Here is a 22,316-nt window from a genome sequence, read left to right as displayed (position 1 = left end):
ATTTAAGGAATTCACATCAATTTGAATATCTGCCTAAGTAATACTATAACAGGCAATTTTAAAAAATATTTTAAGATTATTTATTGTTTCCTTAAGCTACATGGCAAGAAAATAATATCATTTTTTAAATCAGAAAGTATATCCCAAAGTCTAAAGAGAAAGGTATAATGATTGTTCACATCTGTTCAATAATTCAGACATGACTTAACTGAACAGACTGACCAGAACTAAAGATAATTATTTACTCTTAAACATAACACATTATAAACAAGGCTTTCCAGAATTTTTCTCAGCACTTTTCAGTATTCTGAAAGGACTTAATACTGTTACTTATTGTTACTTATATTTTTCTTTTTTTTTTTTTTTTTTGAGACAGAGTCTCTCTCTGTCACTCAGGCTGGAGTGTAGTGCCGTGGTCTCGGCTCACTGCGACCTCCGCCTCCCAGGTTCAAGCGATTCTCCTGTCTCACCCTCCCGAGTGGCTAGAATTGTAGGCGTGTGCCACCATGCCCAGCTAATTTTTCTATTTTTAGTAGACAGGGTTTCACCATTGTTGGTCAGGCTGGTCTCAAACTCCTGACCTCGTGATCCGTCCGCCTTGGCCTCCCAAAGTGCTAGGATTACAGGCATGAGCCACCACACCCAGCCTGTTACTTATATTTTTCTAAGTACAGCAAATATTAGAATCCAATCTTCTTATATCTTTCTATTGACCCAAGCTATGACAATACTTCCCCAACTGAACTCCATCTGAAAACCTATCCTGTTTTAAGGTAATGAATCACAATTATGCAAGGTGACAGAAACTGCAGGGGGTAGTATGAGCATGATTTCCAAAGTAATTCTTAAAATTTAGGAAAATTCTTTGTTAGTGTAAGCTTCGCTTTAAACTCTTAACATATATTTCAGTCAAAGAGTCCATAGAAAAATGAATTTTTAAAGATAATTAATTGAAATTCCTCCACAAATTTCATAATTAAAAGTTGAGGCCGCCATGGTGGCTCATGCTAATAATCGCAGCACTTTGATAGGCCAAAGCAGGGGGATCACCTGAGCTCAGGAGTTTGAGACCATCCTGGCCAACATGGTGAAACCCCATCTCTACTAAAAAAAAAATACGAAAATTGGCCAGGTTGGGGGTGCATGTCTGTAGTCCCACCTACTCGGGAGGCTGAAGCATGAGAATCACTTGAGCCAGGAAGGCAGAGGTTGCAGTGAGCCAAGATTGCACCACTGCACTCAAGCTTGGGCAACAGAATGAGACTTCATCTCAAAAAAATAAATAAATATATATATACATATATATAAAATAATTAAAAGTTGAGGTGTGGAATGCACTAAAGTCACTTGGAGAAGCAAGTGACTTTATGCTGCCACTGTCCTTAAGACTTATTCCAATCAAAAATAATAGAACAAAACATTTTTTCCCTTTAAATTCATATCCACACTCAAAAAAACACAAGTTATTCAAAATTATAAATCCACTTACTAAGGAGAATCTCATTATTTCAAATATTTTTATCATTTTTAAGTATAAATAAGCAAACCCTTTAAAAGTAGGATTCAACACTAGTGGAAAATAGAATAAAATATTAAACATGATATAGAAGTATGACTTAGGAAAATTAAAGTTATTCTAACATGAAAAGAGAAACTTAATTTTATTCAGTTTTCCATTCATAATTGCCATTCATAGTTGTATATTTTCCAGCTACTCATTAACCTTCTTTCCTCAGACCTACACTGCCTCCATGCACTCAGTAATTCAGGATACCACCTTCTGCACAAAGAACAGTAATTTTCAAATAACAATTGAATTAAGTTAGACAAAGCCCTCTTTGTGGTCTGTTTTGAGTAAAGGTAACATTTGGTGGTAAATACATCTATCTTCTTTCTTATGTCATTTTTCTCCTCTTATCCTCAACATATAATTAACCTTTCTCTGATGCTATAAAACTTGTCATTAATAGTTACCATAAACATTCACCTCATACATACCATTTTCAAAGCACCTCATAACAGTAATAATTGCTAACAGTTACGGGGTGCTTACTACGTACCACACACTGTTCTAAGAGATTGTCAAATATTTGGTCACATATTAACTCAGCTAATCTTTACAACTCTATGAAGTGGGAATAATTATCCTCATATAATAAACAGGGAAAATGAGTCAAGGACAGACAGTGCCATACCCAGGGATACATGGCTAATGACTGGTAGAGCTGGTATGAAATGTATCAGTCACATGCCATGTCAGATTCAATAGAACTAAGTGCCCACCATATACTCTCACCTTCCTTGACTACATTAGGACCAATCTGACATTACCAAGAGAAATTAATCTACAAAGCATGATTAAAAGCTCAGGTCCACAATTAAGCAGAAAACACAGCTAGGACTTTTGGTAAATACTGGGGCAATTTTCACAAGGAAAGGCATGAAAGGGTATGTGCCTTGGTATGAGAGCCTAAATACAAGGGCCACAACCCAGTCAATCTGGAAATGTCGACTTTAACTATCATCTCCTCCCTCAAACTCATCATTGTTTTATTATCATGTCATACTCGATTCCCTTAGTATTCTCAACCAGAAAAATATTTTTCACAATAATCCTCTCAAATCTATCTTCTCCAAGTTTGAGCAGCAAGTCAATCTTCTGAAGACCTCAATATCACCTGCACCAATTCATCAAGCTTCCAAATCAAGAGTTAACTGAGAGAATCTCACTCCAGAGTATAAAAAAATTATAGGAAGCGTGAGAGCCTCCCGACTCAATTCTTCAATGTCCACAGTAAATTGAGGGATAAAACTAAACATCACACTGGGACAAGGCATACTTCACGGCACACAATTTCAGGGTATATATTTAACTGCTAGGATCATGAAGAATCTTCTCCTTCTACTTTAGGCACTTCTAGACAGCTGGAATTTTTTTATTTTTAAACAGAACATATATCACTTTTGGGGGGTTAACTTGAAGGATTTTCCTACTGAAAATGGGAAACTTAAGTATCCAATCACCATTAACTTTGTATTCATGAATCTCACAAAAAAAAAAAAAAAGAAAGGAAAGGAATTTAATCAGCTTTTATATTACTCAGAAAAGCCACCAATGAAAACAACAATATCATAGGCTTCTTCATAACTTTGCTAGTATTGGTGGGAAACACTGGTCATATAATTTATGGCTGACTAACTCAACAGTTTCATGTCATTTAAGAACAATAAAGATAAATTCACAAATATTTTAAATAGAAAAAAGAAATACCTCAAGTTCCACCAGTGCTGCAGTCACTGCATCAGTTGCAAGAGCACCAGCCTGCAGCTTTTCAATTGCCTATGAAACCAAGGGGAGAGAGATCATTCATTGCAAAATCACAACTTCTCAAACTTTCCAAAGGCTTAAAGAAGAATGGGAGACACTTAGATTAATAAAAATTGACCACTCGTTCCATTCCATACTTTAACTACTCAGATTTAAAATCAGCAAGTGTTTACATTCAGGTTAATTGGTAATATGGCTTAATATTACTCAAATAAAAACAATAAAATCTAGCTATTAAATAAAAAGTACAAGGAATTTAGTACGCTTCATTCATTGTAAGGCAATTCAAAACAGCCACAGAAATCTCAAACTAATCATTTCTCCTCCCACTGTTAATACTCTCCACACCGAAAAAGAAGTGACTCTCAGTCACAGGGGCATGCCAGAATCTGAGGATAAAAGGATTCATTTGACAAAAACATTTTTGATACTCTAATGTAAAGTTTAAATCAAGATGAATCATATTATTTTGTAATATAAACTACACAGAGTAAAGGTCTATAAAATCACCTGGCCTTGAGCATAAATTAGGAGAGAAAAAGAAAGAGAAGGGAAAGTCTTTTATAAATAAATTATTAACATTCCAATTTGGTCAACAAAGAGAAAGCTCAAAACTAAGAGTTGTATACCTCATTAAACTTTTAAGAAGTTTGTTCATTGTAAATAATGAAGAGGCTAAGCATACAATTCAAATGTATTAGATTTCTAGGAGTATAGTTATACAAAACTTATTTATTTCAGATAGAAAAATTTCACACTTTGAAAAATAAGAAAAAATATAAAATAACTTAGAGAACCTTTAGCTTTATTATAATAAATTTCAAAAGAACAAAATCCCTATAGCAAAATATTCTTATTTATAGGATTTCAATCATAAGAAAAAGCTTGAATCTCTGATGAAGTGTAATCAGCTTTTAAATGTTATGTAAATATCAATGAAAAGAGCAGAAAGAGACCCATATTTACTTGATATACAATATCCAACTGGATCCTATTTGCACAAAAAGTAGTGGAACGTTTGCCTACAAGACTAATCAGAATCAAAATAAAAACAAACATTTCTTCTGAGTCCATTCCTACTCCCACATTAAATATTCAGCAATTTAGCAAAAACTCAAAAACCAATGGGGAAAAAAGCACAACTGAGTACAAGGGCAAAGCTGAACTCAGGAATGACAACGAACTTGCTCTTACAAACTATGCAATGAAAAACAGAATGAAAACATATAGGATAATCTCTCTTTAAAAAGCACCCATTTTAATTTATTTATTTTTTTTTTCCCTTCATGGAAAAACACATTGACTGCCTTTAAGCTGTTTTCTCTATCCTTCTGTCTACAGAAGTTCAACATCAGTGCAAAGATTAAAAAAGGTATGATTGTGTGTCCACAATTATAAAAATACAGACTTTAATCTGGGGAAGGAAGATAAAGGGCTAAGCATCATGTGGAAAATTAAAAACACAAAACAATCCGCTACAAAAATAAGCAAAATAATTTTGTGGTCCAAACTGGAAGAAGACTATCCTAGAAATGAAACTTTAAAATGTTGAATTTCAAGGTAAAACAGCTTTGTGTTCAAAACTGAAATGCTTAGATCGTACACATTGTGTTCATACCTTCTGACAAGCTCGTTTGCATACATGTTTATATTCCTTGGCTTTGGATTCAGAATGATAACCTGCACCTGCAGTAGAAAATAAAATCCAGTTGTTAATTATTAAAATATCAAGAGACTTCATTTATGTTATATAAATAGTCCATACAAACTGGTGCTGTCCTAGTAAAAACAAAACTATTGCCCTAACTGTATGGAGTTTTATGACTTCTTTCTCCAGGGTAAGCCTTTTTAATATCATGACTTATCTCCTTTCCCAAAAGCTCTTTTCCTGCCAAAAGCTCATGTCCCTAAAGAGGCTTCACCAAGGTCACCTCCCCTCTTGCTTTCAAGAACCTCTTTCTAAAATCAGGAGTTCTTTTGGTCTGGAGCTGATAAACCAGAAGGTATCAGAAACAGGGTCCCTTCAGGTCCTCTCTGCCGACCTTCAGAAAGCCCCTGCCATTCGGGAAGTTACTGTTCCAAATCCAGAATTCATAAGAATAATTCAGAAAGCTGGATCGCTTCTGAGTAACATTTGAAGTTGAAGAATCTTACATCTCACATGTCTATAACCACAACAAATCACACCATTCCTAACCTAACACTTCACATCCTCTCACCCACTAGAATGTAGTTCAGGGTGTCTCTGAAAGCTCAGTGACAGCACATTCATGACTGTCTATGAGAATTTCTGGTGGTCTCTGTCTTTTAATCAAATACCCAAGAACTTTCTCAAGAGAATGGCTCATTTAAAACAGTTTCCCTACCAGGATTCATAACTTGCTTAGTTAGGGACTTAAGAATAACCTAAACAAGAAGGAAACAAAGACAAGAGTCCTTAAACTCTTAATTAGGCCACTCTGTAGTCAAAGTTTGTTAACAGAGCACTGAACCACCTCTCCCTAGCCACCCCTAAAGCCTCACAGGGCTCCAACGTAAGGAAGGTTAAGAACTACATCTCAGCCGGGCGCGGTGGCTCAAGCCTGTAATCCCAGCACTTTGGGAGGCCGAGGCGGGTGGATCACGAGGTCAAGAGATCGAGACCATCCTCATCAACATGGTGAAACCCCGTCTCTACTAAAAATACAAAAACATTAGCTGGACATGGTGGCGCGTGCCTGTAATCCCAGCTACTCAGGAGGCTGAGGCAGGAGAATTGCCTGAACCCGGGGGGCGGAGGTTGCGGTGAGCCGAGATCGTGCCATTGCACTCCAGCCTGGGTAACAAGAGCGAAACTCTGTCTCAAAAAAAAAAAAAAAAGAACTACATCTCAGGGGCTCATGCCGTAATCCCAGCACTTTGGGATGCCAAGGTGGGAGGATCACTTGCGGCCAGTTTGAGACCAACCTGGCCAACATGGAGAAACCCTATCTCTACTAAAAATACAAAAATATTAGCCAGGCATGGTGTCACATGCCTGTAATCCCAGCTACTCAGGGGGCTGAGGCACAGGAATTGCTTAAACCTGGGAGGCAGAGGTTGCAGTGAACCAAGATCGTGCCACTGCACTCCAGCCTGGGCAACAGAGTGAGACTCTGACTCAAAAACAAAACAAAACAAACATGTTTTCCACTTAGAAAAAGAAAAAAAAGCTAAATTTCTAGGCCTTAGGACTCCTCCTACAGGTCTGCAAACTCTGACACAAATCTAACCCACCTTTCCTCAAGGCAGAGAAAGCACCCGCGCACCAAACTGTCATACAAGGACCCAGGAAAACTGAGATGCCTATGCCACCAGAATCCACAAAATACCAAAATCCTAAGCCTGTTTCTCAAGAGAACTCTGAACATTCACAGAGCCTGTGCCAATATTTAACAGGCCTCTCTTTATCGTTCTCTAAGAAAAGGTGATACCAAGTTGGCTGTCTTACATCTCAGAGGCCCCAATCTTTGAGCAGCATTTTCTAAAGCATGGGATACTACTCCAAATAGATGACTCCAGCGTAATGGACAGGGGCACTAAATAGTCTTAACCTGTAAATCCTTTTGAAAGAATAAAAGTCTCAATAGCGCCCCAGTATATCTTTAATTCCTGGTTAACACTTGCTAATTTCCCCGTTTAGCAATGGAAATGTAGGCTCAGAATCCAAGCCACTGACAAACAGGATCCAGTTAAAATGCAGAGTTTTGTTTGCACTGTGTTTAAAGTTATATTCTCTTTATGGCAAGTGATACTGCTATTTCATTTAAGTAACCATAAACTTCATCTTTCAAATGTTAAGATGAAAAAAGTTTAGTTGTTTGAATATTAGATAAAACAGTATAGGCAGTGGGAAAAATCAAGAATCTACTACACAAATCATAAAAGTTTAGCAAGTCTACTCTAGTGCTAAAAAACAAAACTGCTCTACATTGAATGAGGCTGTAAATTGTTGACCCTTAAATGTGCAAGATATATCCTTCTGCATAATCAATCACTCTATCTGACTCTAATAATTTAGAAGTGAGGGTCACCCTTAATTCACACAATATCCTACCATAACTCTGAGTACCTACTCTCCTTGCTTGTCCCCAGCACCAACTTCACCTGAGAGTATGAAATTAAATAATTCAAACCTAAAACTGTTGAACCATTAAATCATTCTGAGCCTTGAGAGGAATGTGGCTGTGCAGCCTGAGTCACACAACATGCAGCTGCAACTTTTGCCTTTTTCCTGTAAATAATTAGGAAAATCAAACAACACCAGAGCTAAGACCCTCTCAGATCACTGCCCCTCCTCACAAAGTAAAAAGTAATCTCACTTAGGATGTAACAATTTGTAACCCATCAAATTGCTGTAACTTATGCGCTGGTCGCCTACGGAAAATGTTATTATTCTGCTAAAATTTCTCTCTACTTACATAAATGAAAGCTTAACTTCTCCACTTTGGAACACTGACCTCATTTGTTTGGAGTCAGTGTTTCCGAGGTGGGCATCCTCAAGCTTTGTGCATGAATTGTTGAATCCCATTATTTAAGGTTGGCAGAGCCATTATCATCTAGTCTGTCTAAGAGAGGAGGGACAGGGTCATGACAGTAATAGAAAGTAGGGCTTTCCAACTAATTGAAGCTTTATGTTACTGCTTGTTACAATGTTCAGATTTTCTTTTATACTTTCCAAACACTCACTCTGAATACAGTAACTCACTGGTACCATGGAAGATGCTCCATCAACATAGTGTAGTAGAGAGAACACAGACTAGGAACCTGAAGGCAGAAGCTCTAGTTCCAGGTCTACTTTTAGCTAGGTTATTTCTGGTAAATTTACCTCACCTCCTTGTAAAAGCATCTGTGAGACAATGAAATTAAACCTGGTTTTTGTTTTTTGGATCTTTTTTTTAGATACTCTGGATTAGATTCACATAAGGCTTCTGGGTTGTCAGTCTAGATACAGCCAAAGGTTAATGGCTAGGCAGGATACCAGTCGCATGAGAGAAAACAGTTCTTCTCTTCATTCCATATCAAAGTAACCCTTCTGTCATCTTGCTTGACTACCCAGGGAATGTTAAAAGGAAACCCAGACATTCCTTCCCTCTTCACGGAGGTCACAGAAAGTGGATTCTGAATGCAAGAAAATAAAAACGGCCAAAGGAAAAAAAGCCCACTGAGGAAACCTGGGCAACCCAAGACCTTTCAAAGACAGGACACCCAGGGGATGAACTGTGTCTGTCCTCATGGTCCTCTGAAATAGAGAGATCGCAGGCTGACACAGTGCCAAAAGCACTAGAATGAGACATAAGGGCATACATAGTTGTTTCTTAGGCTGGCTCTAGCACCAACTTGCAGTGTGGCTGAAGTCACTTAAGTCACTTAATCTCTCTGGTCTTAAAGTTCCTCATTACAGTATTAAGAAGGTGGGCCAGGTGCAGTGGCTCACGCCTGTAATCCCAGCACCTTGGGAGGCCAAGGCAGGTGGATCACCTGAGGTCAGGAGTTCAAGACCAGCCTGGCCAATATGGTGAAATCCTGTCTCTACTAAAAATACAAAATTTAGCCAGACATGATGACAGACATCTGTAATCCCAGCTACTTGGGAGGCTGAGCAGGTGAATCACTTGAACCTGAGAGGCGGAGGTTGCAGTAAGCCGAGACCACACCCATTGCACTCCAGCCTGGACAAGATGAGCAAAACTCCACCTCAGATAAAAAAATTACTTGGTCCGCCCGGGCGCGGTGGCTCAAGCCTGTAATCCCAGCACTTTGGGAGGCCGAGGCGGGTGGATCACGAGGTCAAGAGATCGAGACCATCCTGGTCAACATGGTGAAACCCCGTCTCTACTAAAAATACAAAAAAAATCAGCTGGGCATGGTGGCACGTGCCTGTAATCCCAGCTACTCAGGAGGCTGAGGCAGGAGAATTGCCTGAACCCAGGAGGCGGAGGCTGCGGTGAGCCGAGATCGCGCCATTGCACTCCAGCCTGGGTAACAAGAGCGAAACTCCATCTCAAAAAAAAAAAAAAAAAAAAAAAAAAAATTACTTGGTCTGGTTTTAATACTTACATAACCTAAATATATCTGTTACATAGGGTTAAAGTAAATAATGGGGTAGGGAAGTGAAGACCTAGGAAGAACTGCCATTATAAGACCTTCTAACTGGGGAGTAAAGAAGGTTTTCACTATACCACAGTCAAACAACCGCTTTGGTTCCAACTCCTCTCTGGCAATTTTGCCTCCTCCAGATGTGAAATGCGTTTCTCAGTGTACTTCAAGGCAGAAAAAGAAGTATCGACATTACTGGTATCTTCCAAGCCATCCACAAAGCTTACCTGCATGCACCAGCACAAAGCCTCCTCGTTTCTCTTTATAGGACTGCTTTGTTTCCAACTCTTTGGCTGTTATTTTACCAGCCGAAACCTGAGATGATCTGGAAGGCAGCCCTTCTCCAGAACTCATCCCCTTCTCCATGGTCATTCTCCAAGATTACCATCTTCTATTGAGAAAGGGGCATACTTCCATCCAAAAGTAATTGCAGAATAGAAATTACCCTAGAGGAAAACAGGCAAATATGGTATACATTTCTACCAAAACACAAATTACTTACACAAATTCATGCAAAGATAACTTTCAAAAGTCCTATTCTTAAAGTTATTTAACTGGATAATATAAAAAAAGCTATCAAAGTTATTTATTAAAATTACTTTTTCTTGCTCCCATTGAAGTTGGATAAAATTATTTAATTGGGTAACATAAAAAGGCTAGAATTTAAATCTCTCTGTCTGCTGATAGTACCTGCTTGGGCCCGGGCACGGTGGCTCAAGCCTGTGATCCCAGCACTTTGGAAGGCCAAAGCAGATGGATCACCTGAGGTCAGGAGTTTGAGACCAGCCTGGACAACATGGTGAAACCTCATCTCTACTAAAAATACAAAAAATTAACCACACATGGTGGTGGACACCTGTAGTCCCAGCTACTCAGGAGGCTAAGGCAGGAGAATCGCTTAAAACCGGGAGGCAGTGGTTGCAGTGAGCCAAGATCCTGCCACTGCACTCCAGCCTGGGCAACAAGAGTGAGGCTGTCTCAAAAAAAAATTAAAAATAAAAAAGTACTTGAGGCCGGGCATGGTGACGAACGCCTGTAATCCCAGCACTTTGGGAGGCCAAGGTGGGTGGATCACCTGAGGTCAGGAGTTCAAGATCAGCCTGGTTAACATGGTGAAACCTCATCTTTACTAAAAATACAAAAAATTAGCTGGTGTGGTGGCACACAACTGTAATCCCAGCTACACAAGAGGCTGAGGCAGGAGAATCGCTTGAACTCAGGAGGCGGAGGTTGCAGTCAGCCGAGATTGCGTCACTGCACTCTAGCCTAGGCGACTGTGTCAAAAAAATAAATAAATAAAAGGAAGAAGAAAAAAGAAAAAAAAAGAAAACATAAAGAAGTCACTTAGCTGTCTACTCCGAAAAAAAAAAAAAGCAGGTTACTCCGAACACAGTTTGCATCCCAGTGTTAATTACCAGCTCACAAGAGAGTATTATTTTATTCATATGTTAGTTGCCTTAAAAGCACATTTTCAATAAACAATACGGGTAGTTGTCAAAATTCTTTTCTAGTACCTCATTTTTTTAAAATAATTTTATCTGCTATATCAAGCAAATATTTGAGCTTTTATATTTAAGTTTCAAATTTGTTTGAATGTTTTTTGGTGGAATTTGGGCAGTTTTCGGTTTATATTTTACGTAAGTATTGGTCCACAATGGATTGAAAATTTTTGCTGGTCTTTTATAACAGAGATAGTCTGAGATGCAATACTATGTGGCATTTTTGAATTCCCTTAATTCTTGGTTTAAAAGAGTCCATTTAATTTTTATTATATAACATTCTATTTATAAGACAAATAGTTTAAAATTATATAAACACACTCTTGTATTAAAATATTTACACAGATTCATAAATGCAGGACAAAAATTTTATTACCAAAGTGCTGATTTTTATTAAGTAACAGTAAATTAAAATGCCTGGTTTTGTTTTGTGGTAGTGGTTGTCTTCCTAACCATGTTTTTCTTGCTAAGACTTCACAAGAATCTGCCTCAATTACCTTTATTTTCTTTTGGTTATTTCTCACAATATTTCTCTGAAATAGGCTATCATTTAGTCATGTATGAGTTGACAAAGTGGATTTGGTGGTTCATCTGTCAGCCTATACATGCCATTATGTCTGTATCATGCCATCATACTTGGCCCAGCCATGAAATGATCTTGGGCTCATTAGTCTAGGAGCACAAGCACACATAAAGTGAAAACTCAGGTTTTGGAAAATTAAGAGCTTCAACTAAAATGAAAACACTTCTTTTTTTTTTTTTTTTTTTTTTTGGAGACGGAGTTTCGCTCTTGTTACCCAGGCTGGAGTGCAATGGCGCGATCTCGGCTCACCGCAACCTCCACCTCCTGGGTTCAGGCAATTCTCCTGCCTCAGCCTCCTGAGTAGCTGGGATTACAGGCACATGCCACCATGCCCAGCTAATTTTTTGTATTTTTAGTAGAGCCGGGGTTTCACCATGTTGACCAGGATGGTCTTGATCTCCCGACCTCGTGATCCACCCGCCTCGGCCTCCCAGAGTGCTGGGATTACAAGCTTGAGCCACCGCGCCCGGCCTAAAATGAAAACACTTCTAAGCAGTAGAGATTAAGAAAGTTCAAGCTACTTTGACTCACTATCATCTGAGGTATTTTTTCATTAACAAAAAATTATATTTATATTTTATAAGAAAATACATGGCTGGGCGCAGTGGCTCACACCTATAATCCCAGCACTTTGGGAGGCCAAGGCGGGTGGATCACAAGGTCAGGAGTTCAAGACCAGCCTGACCAACATGGTAAAACCCCATCTCTAATAAAAATACAAAAGTTAGCTGGGCATGGTGGTGAGCGCCTATAATCCCAGCTACTCAGGAGGCTGAGGCAAGAGAATTGCTTGAACCCAGGAGGCAAGATCGTACCACTGCACTCCAGCCTGGGCAACAGAGTGAGATGGAGTCTCAAAAAAAAAGAAAAGAAAATACAAGCATAATTATAACATCAACATTTTTATACGGTTTGATGTAACAGGCATTTTAGTATACATGAGAGATTTTAAAAATTGCTTCTCAACATTGTCTAACAAGAAATAAAATGTGGAAGGTGATTAATACTCCATTTCTTGAGCAATCTACCCTCCCTCAGAGACTATCTAAAATATATTTATTTAGAAAACCATGTAATCTCAACAAACCCCTCCAAATATGCTGACCCTAAAGTTTCACTGGACTGGGAAAGGAACTCAACTAGATGAACTATCAGTATACTCCCAATGGTTACTGAAATATTTCTTATTCAATTAGAACTGAAGCAACTTCTACTCCAACATCAGTTTTTGTTTAACTCAGAACTCATTAAAGATCTGACATCTAATAAATAAAGAGGGCCAAAAAAAAACAAAAAACAAAAAAAGGGGCAAATGGACAAATCTCAGCTGGCAGAAAAATTACATAATACCTTAACCAGACAAAAAATGCTAAATCTCACTCAAAAGAAAGATGCAAAATAAAACTACATTTAAATACCATTTTTGGCTGGGCGCGGTGGCTCAAGCCTGTAATCCCAGCACTTTGGGAGGCCGAGGTGGGTGGATCACGAGGTCAAGAGATCGAGACCATCCTGGTCAACATGGTGAAACCCCGTCTCTACTAAAAATACAAAAAAATTAGCTGGGCACAGTGGCACGTGCCTGTAATCCCGGCTACTCAGGAGGCTGAGGCAGGAGAATTGCCTGAACCCAGGAGACAGAGGTTGCGGTGAGCCAAGATCATGCCATTGCACTCCAGCCTCCTGGGTAACAAGAGCGAAACTCCGTCTCAAAAAAAAAAAAAAAAAAAAAAAAAAATTTTTAACTTAATTGGCAAATATCAAAAAATGACATTTTGAGAGTACAGAAAAACAGGAGCTCTCATTAAGTTGCTAGTGGCATTATAAATTGGTACAACTCAACCACAGCAATTTGGCAAAATCAATCAAAATTAAGATATAGACCCAAAATGTCTTGATGGAAGTGGTTAAAAGTAAAAGCAGCCATCGGAAACAAAGATAAACTTGATACACATATATGTAACAGTCTCTAACATATTTGGTAGGTAAAAATGGAATGGAAATAACTAATTTTTTAAGGTATGGTACAGAAGTATTTGCAGCACCATATGGGCAGGAAGGAGGGGAGAACACAGTTAAATATATATGCAAAGTATAAATCTGGATGGATAAGCAAAAAAAGTCATACAATACTCATTACCAAAGGAGATTTAGGTAACCAATAGCAAAAGATGGGATAGAAATTTCACTATTCACGCCCTTGAACCTTTCAAATTTGAACTATCTGAATGAATCACTCACAACAAAAATTATCATTATCTTTTTTTTTTTAATTATTATTATATAGAGACGAGGTTTCACCATGTTGGCCAGGCTGATCTCGAACTCCTGACCTCAAGTGATCCACCCTTGGCCTCCCAAAGTGCTGGTATTACAGGTGTGAGCCACCACGCCCAGCCAACAAAAATTTTTTCTTCATATTTTCATTTATGGGAACGCTAGGTAACAAGCTAAGCCAAAGAACCAAAATAGGGTAAGCATGTTTCTCTGAATATTGAACTGGGATGCATAAACTACAGGAAATCCAAATGGGGCCGAGTGGTGGTGAATCACATTATTTGATCTCTACAGTTAAGACTAGGTAGAAAAATAAATCATGACTGTAGATTATCATCAAATATCTCTGTGATGTTTTTATTGTATATGTAATCATTCTTACAAATCATGTGAAACTGGTTAAGTGTACTTACATCAATACATAGATCAACAAGAAAAATGTCTGGTACTTCAGCTAAGCTATGAGGTAACACTCAAAACAAAAGGTTTCCAAAGAAAGGAGAAATATAGGCACATAATAGTTTTAGACAACAAAAAACAACTCTATACATCATTTTTATAATGGCTTTATTTCTGAATAAGATGTTTGAACACAGACATTTTGCAATTTCCTCCTAGTAATGATACTAAAATTCATCATGATTATTATTTCTAAATAATACTGGCAACTTGTCTCCCCTCCACAACTGTTACTCAAAAAGTTAAACAGAGTTACGCTAAGACCCAAGAATTCCACTTCTTGGTATATACCCAAGAGAACTAAAAACATATACTACATAAAAATGTATACATGGATATTCATAGCAATATTAAAAGGTCCATCAACTGATAATAAACAAAATGTGGTATGGTCATACAATGGAACATTATCAAACCATAAAAAAAATGCAGTGCTGACACATACTATGCCATTAAAGAATATAGAAAACAATGGAAAAAAACAAAACAGACACAAAAGGACACATATTGTGTATAAGCAAATCTAAAGCGGACACCAGTAGATTTGTGATTGCTTAGAGCTGGAGGGATGCAGGGTAGGGTGATGGAGAGGGACTGTGAGAGTGACTAATGGGAGCAGTTTCTTTTGGTGCAGATAAAAATGTTCTAGGGCCGGGCACAGTGGCTCATGCCTGTAATCCTAACTCTTTGGGAGGCCAAGGCAAGCGGATCACCTGAGGTCAGGAGTTCAAGACCAGCCTGGCCAACACAGCAAAACCCCATCTCTACTAAAAATACAAAAATTGGCCAGGTGTGGTGATGGGCACCTGTAATTCCTGCTACTCAGGAGGCTGAATGAGACAGAAGAATCGTTTGAACCCAAGAGGCAGAGGTTGCAGCAAGCCAAGATCGTGCCATGGTCTAAAGTTGAATTTGGTGATGGCTGTACAACTCTGTAAATATATTAAATACCATTGAATTGTAACATTTTAAATGTGTAAATTGATGTATGAATTGTATCTTATTAAGCTTCCCATAAGTTGTACCTTTTCCAAGTTACTTAACCCAATGGCCTTTTCTTAATCTTCTGCTTACAACCTTTGATTCTCTTGATCACCTGCTTTCTGTGGCAATATTCAAATCTACTATCCCAGCTCTTCATAACCTACCTCTGACCCCAATCTCAAATGTTTCCTTCAGCAATGTCCTTTCTTTTCTTTTCCTTTTTTTGAGACAGAATCTCGCTGTATCACCTAGGCTGGAGTATAGTAGTACAACCTCAGCTCACTGCAACCTCCGTCTCCCATGTTCAAGCGATTGTCCTGCCTCAGCCTCCCAAGTGGCCAGGACTAGAGGCACATGCCACCATGCCTAGGTAATTTCTGTATTTTAAGTAGAGACAGGATTTCACTATGTTGTCCAAGCTGGTCTTGAACTTCTGACCTCAGATGATCCACCCACCTCAGCCTCCCAGAGTGCTGAGATTACAGGCGTGAGTTGCCACTCCCTGCCAACCTTCAGCAATTTCATCTACTCCCAACCTTTCAAAACTATCCTCTCAGCAAATCAAATGATTCCTATCTTCTGTCTTAGCTGTAGCCACAAGTTTTATGGATAGTTCAGTCTGGGTCCACCTCACTCTTAGCCTAACCAAAACAAGCTCACCTTTCCCCCAAATCTAGTTCTTTCCACATTACTCCTTTTTCTCAATAGCACTATCCCTTTCTATCTCACCTTAAATTCATTTTGGATTGCTCTCAACTTTCCAAATCTCACAGATCTCTCCCTAAAGCATTTAACTTCCTTTTTCTCAACTCTTGTTCAGCTCATACACCTCTCATAGCATGTTGCAAAAGCAATGTTAACTTTTCTCACCAAATCCAGGCTAGCGTAACAAAAAACATCTTAAAAAGGCTGCCAAAAGAAAGCACATAAAGGGTAACTCCAATCAAAACAAATAACAGGCCAAAAGACATGACCAGGCAATACATGAAAGAGGACATTTAAATTAGGCATCCAATATTAAAGAAAGAATATTCAAAGAAATACAAACAAAAATGAAATTTTTCTTAGTAGCACTGTACCGGCACCATAAACTCATGTAACCATTTTGAAAACGCATTTGTCCATAAGTATCAAGACCCTCAAAATGTGTAATTTTGTGTTTTTGTTTTGTTTTTTTTTTTTTTTTTTGAGACGGAGTTTCGCTCTTGTTACCCAGGCTGGAGTGCAATGGCGCGATCTCGGCTCACCGCAACCTCCGCCTCCTGGGTTCAGGCAATTCTCCTGCCTCAGCCTCCTGAGTAGCTGGGATTACAGGCACGCACCACCATGCCCAGCTATTTTTTTTGTATTTTTAGTAGAGACGGGGTTTCACCATGTTGACCAGGATGGTCTCGATCTCTTGACCTTGTGATCCACCCGCCTCGGCCTCCCAAAGTGCTGGGATTACAGGCTTGAGCCACCGCGCCCGGCCAATTTTGTGTATTTATATTATCTCCTTTTTTCTTTTACACTATCACTGAACCCCAGGCTGGAGTGCAATGGGGCAATCTCAGCTAACTGCAATCTCTGCCACCCAGGTTCAGGCTATTCTCCTGCCTCAGTCTCCCGGGTAGCTGGGATTACAGGCACATGCCACCACGCCTGGCTAATTTTTTCTATCTTTAGTAGAGACAGGGTTTCACCATGTTGGCCAGGCTGATCTTGAACTCCTGACCTCGTGATCCACCTGCCTCGGCCTCCCAAAGTGCTAGGATAACAAGCATGACCCACCACTCCCGGCCAATACATACGCTATCTTTCCAGAGATACTCTATGTAGAAGCAAGTCTACACAGACACAAATTACCACAGATGCCTCTAAGGAGAACTAGCAGACTGAGGGGCAAGGATGAAAGGGAAACTTAATATTTTGCTAATAATCTCTTGTATTTCAATTTTTTTTTAACTTGGTACAATCTACTAAAAAGAGATGATTTAAGTGGGCCATCTCTGAGACCAAGATGAGTTTACATTAATTTGATTATCAAGGCCAGGAAAGAAACAGACTATAACATTGCATTTTCTGCAGAGACTCTCATGGCACTAATTTGACGTCTAAATCTTGCCTCATCTCTCTAAAAGACTGTATTATTTTCTTACTGTATATGATGAAACTTTTTTTTTCTTTACACCATTTTGAAAACTATCACAGGTCCTATTGGTGTGGTGTTAACGTTTTTCACCAGAGGTTCACTTATTAAGAAGCAATTGAAAAAGGAAGTAATGGAATTCATCCATCTTACAGCAAAGGGCTTTGACAGAAATCCAGTCCTTAAGCTATTAAAACTCACAAATAAAGAACTGTGCTGTTGCTTTTTTTTTTTTTTTTTTTTTTTTTTTTTGAGACAGAGTCTTACTCTGTCACCCAGGCTGGAGTGCAGTGGCGTGACATCACCTCACTGCAACTCTGCCTCCCAGGTTCAGGCAATTCTCATGTCTCAGCCTCCCAAGTGGCTAGAATTACAGGTGTGCACCATGCCCAGCTCATTTTTGGTTTTTTTTTTTTTTATTATTTTTAGTAGAGACCTGGTTTCATTGTATTGGTCAGGCTGGTGTCAAACTCCTAACCTCAAATGATCTGCCCACCTCAGCCTCCCCAAGTGCTGGGATTAAAGGCATGAGCCATCACACCCGGCCTTATGTTGCTGGTTTTCACATCAAGATATTGAAGGTTTAATGCCTCATTAAATGAACTCCAGGATATACTTAAATTCAACTTTGAACCAGTAATTCCACTTCTGAGAACATTTTTTTACCAAAATAACTAAACAAAGAAAAGGTTTTATGCTTTTTTTTTTTTTTTTTGACGGAGTCTTGCTCTGTTGCCCAGGTTAAGTGCAGTGGCACAATCTTGGCTCACGGCATCCTCCACCACCGGGTGCAAGCGATTCCCCTGCCTCAGCCTCCTGAGTAGCTAGAACCACAGGCACGCACCACCACCCCTGGCTAATTTTTTTGTATTTTGTATTTAGTAGAGATGGGGTTTCACCATGTTGGCCAGGATAGTTTCAATCACCTGACCTGGTGATCCGCCCACCTTGGCCTCCAAAGTGCTGGGATTACAGGCATGAGACACCACACCCAGCCGGTTTTATGCCTTTTATACTGTGTTTAACACAGGATAATTTAGAAGAATAAAAATCTGGGAGCATCCTAGAAGTCTAATACAGAAAAATCGTTCAGAAATCAATAACCTACACTTTCACAATCAACTGATTTTCAACAAGGGTGTCAATGCCATTCAGTGGAGGAAAGGACAGTCCTTTCATCAAATGATACTAAGAAACTAGATATCCACATGCTAGATATTCATTCATCCAGAGAATGAAACTGAACTCCTACCTCACATCATACAGAAAAATTAACTCTAAATATCCTCCCTACTGCACTTGGCAAATCTTTGAAAAAAAATTACTAAGTAGATTAAAGACCTAAATGTAAAAGCTAAAACTATAAAACTCTTAGAAGGAAACATGGGTAAATATTTATGACCTCAGATTTGACAATGGTTTCTTGGATATGACATTGAAGCACAAGCAAGCAAAGAAAAAAAACAGATAAATCAGACTGCACCAACATTTCAAACTTTTTTTTTTTTTTGGAGACAGAGTCTTGCTCTGTTGCCCAGGCTGGAGGGCACTGGCCTGATCTCAGCTCACTGCAACTTCTGCCTCCCGAGTTCAAGGGATTCTCATGCCCCAGCCTCCCAAGTAGCTAGGATTAAAGGTGCCCACCACCATGCCCAGCTAATTTTTGTATTTTTAGTAGAGACAGGGTGTCACCATGTTGGCCAGGCTGGTCTCGAACTCCTGACCTTAGGTAATCCGCCCACCTCATCCTCCCAAAAAAATGTTAAAGTTTTGTGCCTCAAAGCAGGTGTCCCCAAACTGCGGCCCCCTGAGGCCATTTATCCGCGCCCCCCCCCCCAACCCGCTGCACTTTAGGAAGGGGCACCTCTTTCATTGGTGGTCAGTGAGAGAAGCACAGTATGTGGCAGCCCTCCAACAGTCTGAGGGACAATGAACTGGCCCCCTGTGTAAAAAGTTTGGGGATGCCTGTCTCTAAGGACACCATTCAAGAAAGTAAAAGGACAACCCATAAAATGAGAGAAAATGCAAGAAAATATTGCAAATCATTAATCTGGAAAGGGACTTACATCTAGAATATAGAAAGAACTCATACAACTTTAAAATAAGACAATTCAATTTAAAAATGGGCAAAGGAATTAAATAGACATTTCTCCAAACATATATAAAGGGTCAATAAGCACATTAAAAGATGATCAACATTGGCCGGGCACGGTGGCTCAAGCCTGTAATCCCTGCACTTTGGGAGGCCGAGGCGGGTGGATCACGAGGTCAAGAGATCAAGACCATCCTGGTCAGCAAGGTGAAACCTCGTCTCTACTAAAAATACAAAAAGTTAGCTGGGCATGGTGGTGCGTGCCTGTAATCCCAGCTACTCAGGAGGCTGAGACAGGAGAATTGCCTGAACCCAGGAGGCGGGGAGGTTGCGGTGAGCCGAAATCGCGCCATTGCACTCCAGCCTGGGTAACAAGAGCGAAACTCCACCTCAAAAAAAAAAAAAAAAAAAAAAAAGATGATCAACATTATTAGCCATCAGGGAAATGAAAATCAAAACTACAATGAGCTACCACTTTATAAGCACTAAGATGCCTATAATCAAAAAGAAAGACAAGTGCTCTCAAGGATATGAAGAAATCAGAACTCCAATAACCTGCCGACAGGAATGTAAAATAGTGCAACCAATTTGGAAAACATCTGTCACTTACTCAAAAAATTAAACATCGTTACCATATGACCCACCAATTCAACTTCTAGGTATATATCCAAGAGAACTGAAAACATACATCCATACAAAAACTTGTACACAGATGTATGTTTATAGCAGACTTATTCAAAATAGCCAAAAAGTGGAAATAACCCCAAGTTCATCGATTGATAATGGTTAAGCAAAATGCGGTATATTCATACACTGGAACATTACCCATCCACAAAAAAGAAGGAAATAATGATACACAGACATTGATGAACCTTGAAAACATACTAACTGAAAGACATGAGACAAGTGAGGCCATATAGTCTATGATTCCACTTACATGAAATGCCAGTATAGGAAAATCCATAGACACAGAAAGTAGATTAGTGGTTGCAAGTCCTGGGAGAGAAAGGGGAGAATCTAATGTGTAGTGACTGTCATGAGTACAGGATTTCTTTTGAGGGTAATGAAAATGTTCTGAAAGTACATAGTGGTGATGGGTGTGCAACTTCGTCAATATGAGAAAAACCAGTGAAATTTACAATTTAAGAATAAATTTGGGCCGGGCGTAGTGGCTCACGCCTGTAATCCCAGCGCTTTGGGAGGCCGAGGCGGGTGGACCACGAGGTCAAGAGATCGAGACCATGCTGGTCAACATGGTGAAACCCCGTCTCTACTAAAAATACAAAAAACTAGCTGGGCGTGGTGGCGCGTGCCTGTAATCCCAGCTACTCAGGGGGCTGAGGCAGGAGAATTGCCTGAACCCAGGAGGCGGAGGTTGCAGTGAGCCGAGATCGCACCACTGCACTCCAGCCTGGGTAACAAGAGCGAAACTCCGTCTCAAAAAAACAAACAAAAAAAAAGAATAAATGTTCTGGTGTATGAATACCTTAATAAGACTTTCTCAAGAGGAAAAAAGAATCTATCCGTGCAATGGACACAATGTACATAACTGCGCTTCTTAGTTATAACGGTATTTTACCCGCATACCCTATGATCATAAGTAGGTTAATATGAATGAAATATTCGAAAAAAAGATCAAAATGCTGGCTTGGCAGAACTAGGTGATCTCTTCATAACTATTTCGGCATTTTCCAGATATTCCTTAATAAGCACTGCTTTTTGTAAGTGGTGGGGAAAAAATTATTTACAACAAAAAGATAAATTATTAAACTCCCAAGAATATAAGTAAAAATTCCTTAGCTAATAAAGAATAATAATACAGCAATCTAATGGTCCCTAAAATACCTTTCCCTCTCCTCCCCTACAGAAGACAGTAATGTTGAACTCCCTCCTTCCGGAAACATGATGCCCTCGATTTCCAGGACACGTCGAGCTCCTGCTTCTCCCCCTCCTCTCCAGTTACTCCATCTTCTCCGTCCTTTCCTCCTCCACCTCATTAGTAAATACTAACGACCCGCGGGACTCTCACCAGGCCTCTGTAATTAAGTAAGGAGCTACCTTGCCCCCAACCCCGCCACCCAGGACAAGGCGCACATTCTCGGTTCTCTGTTATCCTCGGACTCTGAGACACGTCCAGACCGAGACTGCAAAGCAGGTGAAGGACTGCGAGAACTCCCCACATACAGACAGTCCTTCCCCGGCGGCCACGAGGACGCTAAGCCGGAGATAAGGCTGGGAAGGGGGACGACGGGGCCGCCAAAAGCGACCAAGACATCCTAGCCCCCTCCTCTAGTCCCTCCCCGGTCAGGGGGTGTCCTGCGCGCCGCCCCCTCTCGGACCCGGAGAGGACGTCCCAGCGAGCGTAGGGGGCCCACACATGGGCAGCAGCGCAGAGGCAGCAGCGGCGCGGACAGCGTGAGAAAGAGGGACACTCACCCGCGTCAGCTCCGAGCCCTCACTGCACCGGAAGTAGTCACCCGCCCGTTGCCAGGGTGTGGGAGCGGGGGTGACATGAAGTCTTCCTATTGGTTGTACACCGTACCACGTGGCCGGAAGCAGGCTCCCACTCGCGGCTCTGACTCCGCCCCCCGCTAAGGAGCGGCTCACCTGGCCTCAGAGCTCAGAGGTGCAGCACGAGGTGCAGCACGAGCTCCACCTGGGGCTTCATTCAGAACTGCGCATGCGCTTTTCCCTTCCCCCCCCCTCTCTCTCTCTCTCTCTCTCTCTCTCTCTCTCTCTCTCTCTCTCCCTCTCTCTCTCTCTCCCTCTCTCCCTCTCTCCCTCTCTCTCTCCTCTCTCTTGCTCTCTCTCCCTCCTCTCTCTCTCCCTCCTCTCTCTCCCCCTCCTCT

At 40.2% G+C, this 22,316-nt stretch overlaps 1 protein-coding gene across 5 annotated transcripts in view; it reads right to left on the bottom strand.

Annotated features, from left to right (window-relative positions):
- The window catches only part of TASP1 (taspase 1), a 249,191-nt gene extending 227,188 nt beyond the window's left edge, over positions 1–22,003 (bottom strand). For 2 of the 5 annotated variants that reach the window (XR_012519292.1, XM_074406223.1), the window contains exons 1-4: positions 21,904–22,003; positions 9,673–9,891; positions 4,947–5,014; positions 3,272–3,340 (exon numbers count right to left, since the gene is read on the bottom strand). Coding sequence is in view for 3 of the 5 variants with exons in the window: in XM_074406223.1 (XP_074262324.1) it covers positions 3,272–3,340; positions 4,947–5,014; positions 9,673–9,817 (282 nt within the window). In the remaining 2 variants the exon portion in view is untranslated. Of the gene's footprint in view, positions 1–3,271; positions 3,341–4,946; positions 5,015–9,672; positions 9,892–20,404; positions 21,866–21,903 lie in introns of those variants that run through there. The other 3 variants (XM_074406225.1, XM_074406224.1, XM_074406226.1) reach the window with 3 other exon arrangements.
- Positions 22,004–22,316: the final 313 nt, after the last annotated feature.

Source organism: Saimiri boliviensis, chromosome 9 (genome assembly GCF_048565385.1).
Source record: "Saimiri boliviensis isolate mSaiBol1 chromosome 9, mSaiBol1.pri, whole genome shotgun sequence".
NCBI classification, from domain to species: domain Eukaryota; kingdom Metazoa; phylum Chordata; class Mammalia; order Primates; family Cebidae; genus Saimiri; species Saimiri boliviensis.
Note: the sequence above shows the minus strand (reverse complement) of the source record. Positions and strands in the feature narration are given on the sequence as shown.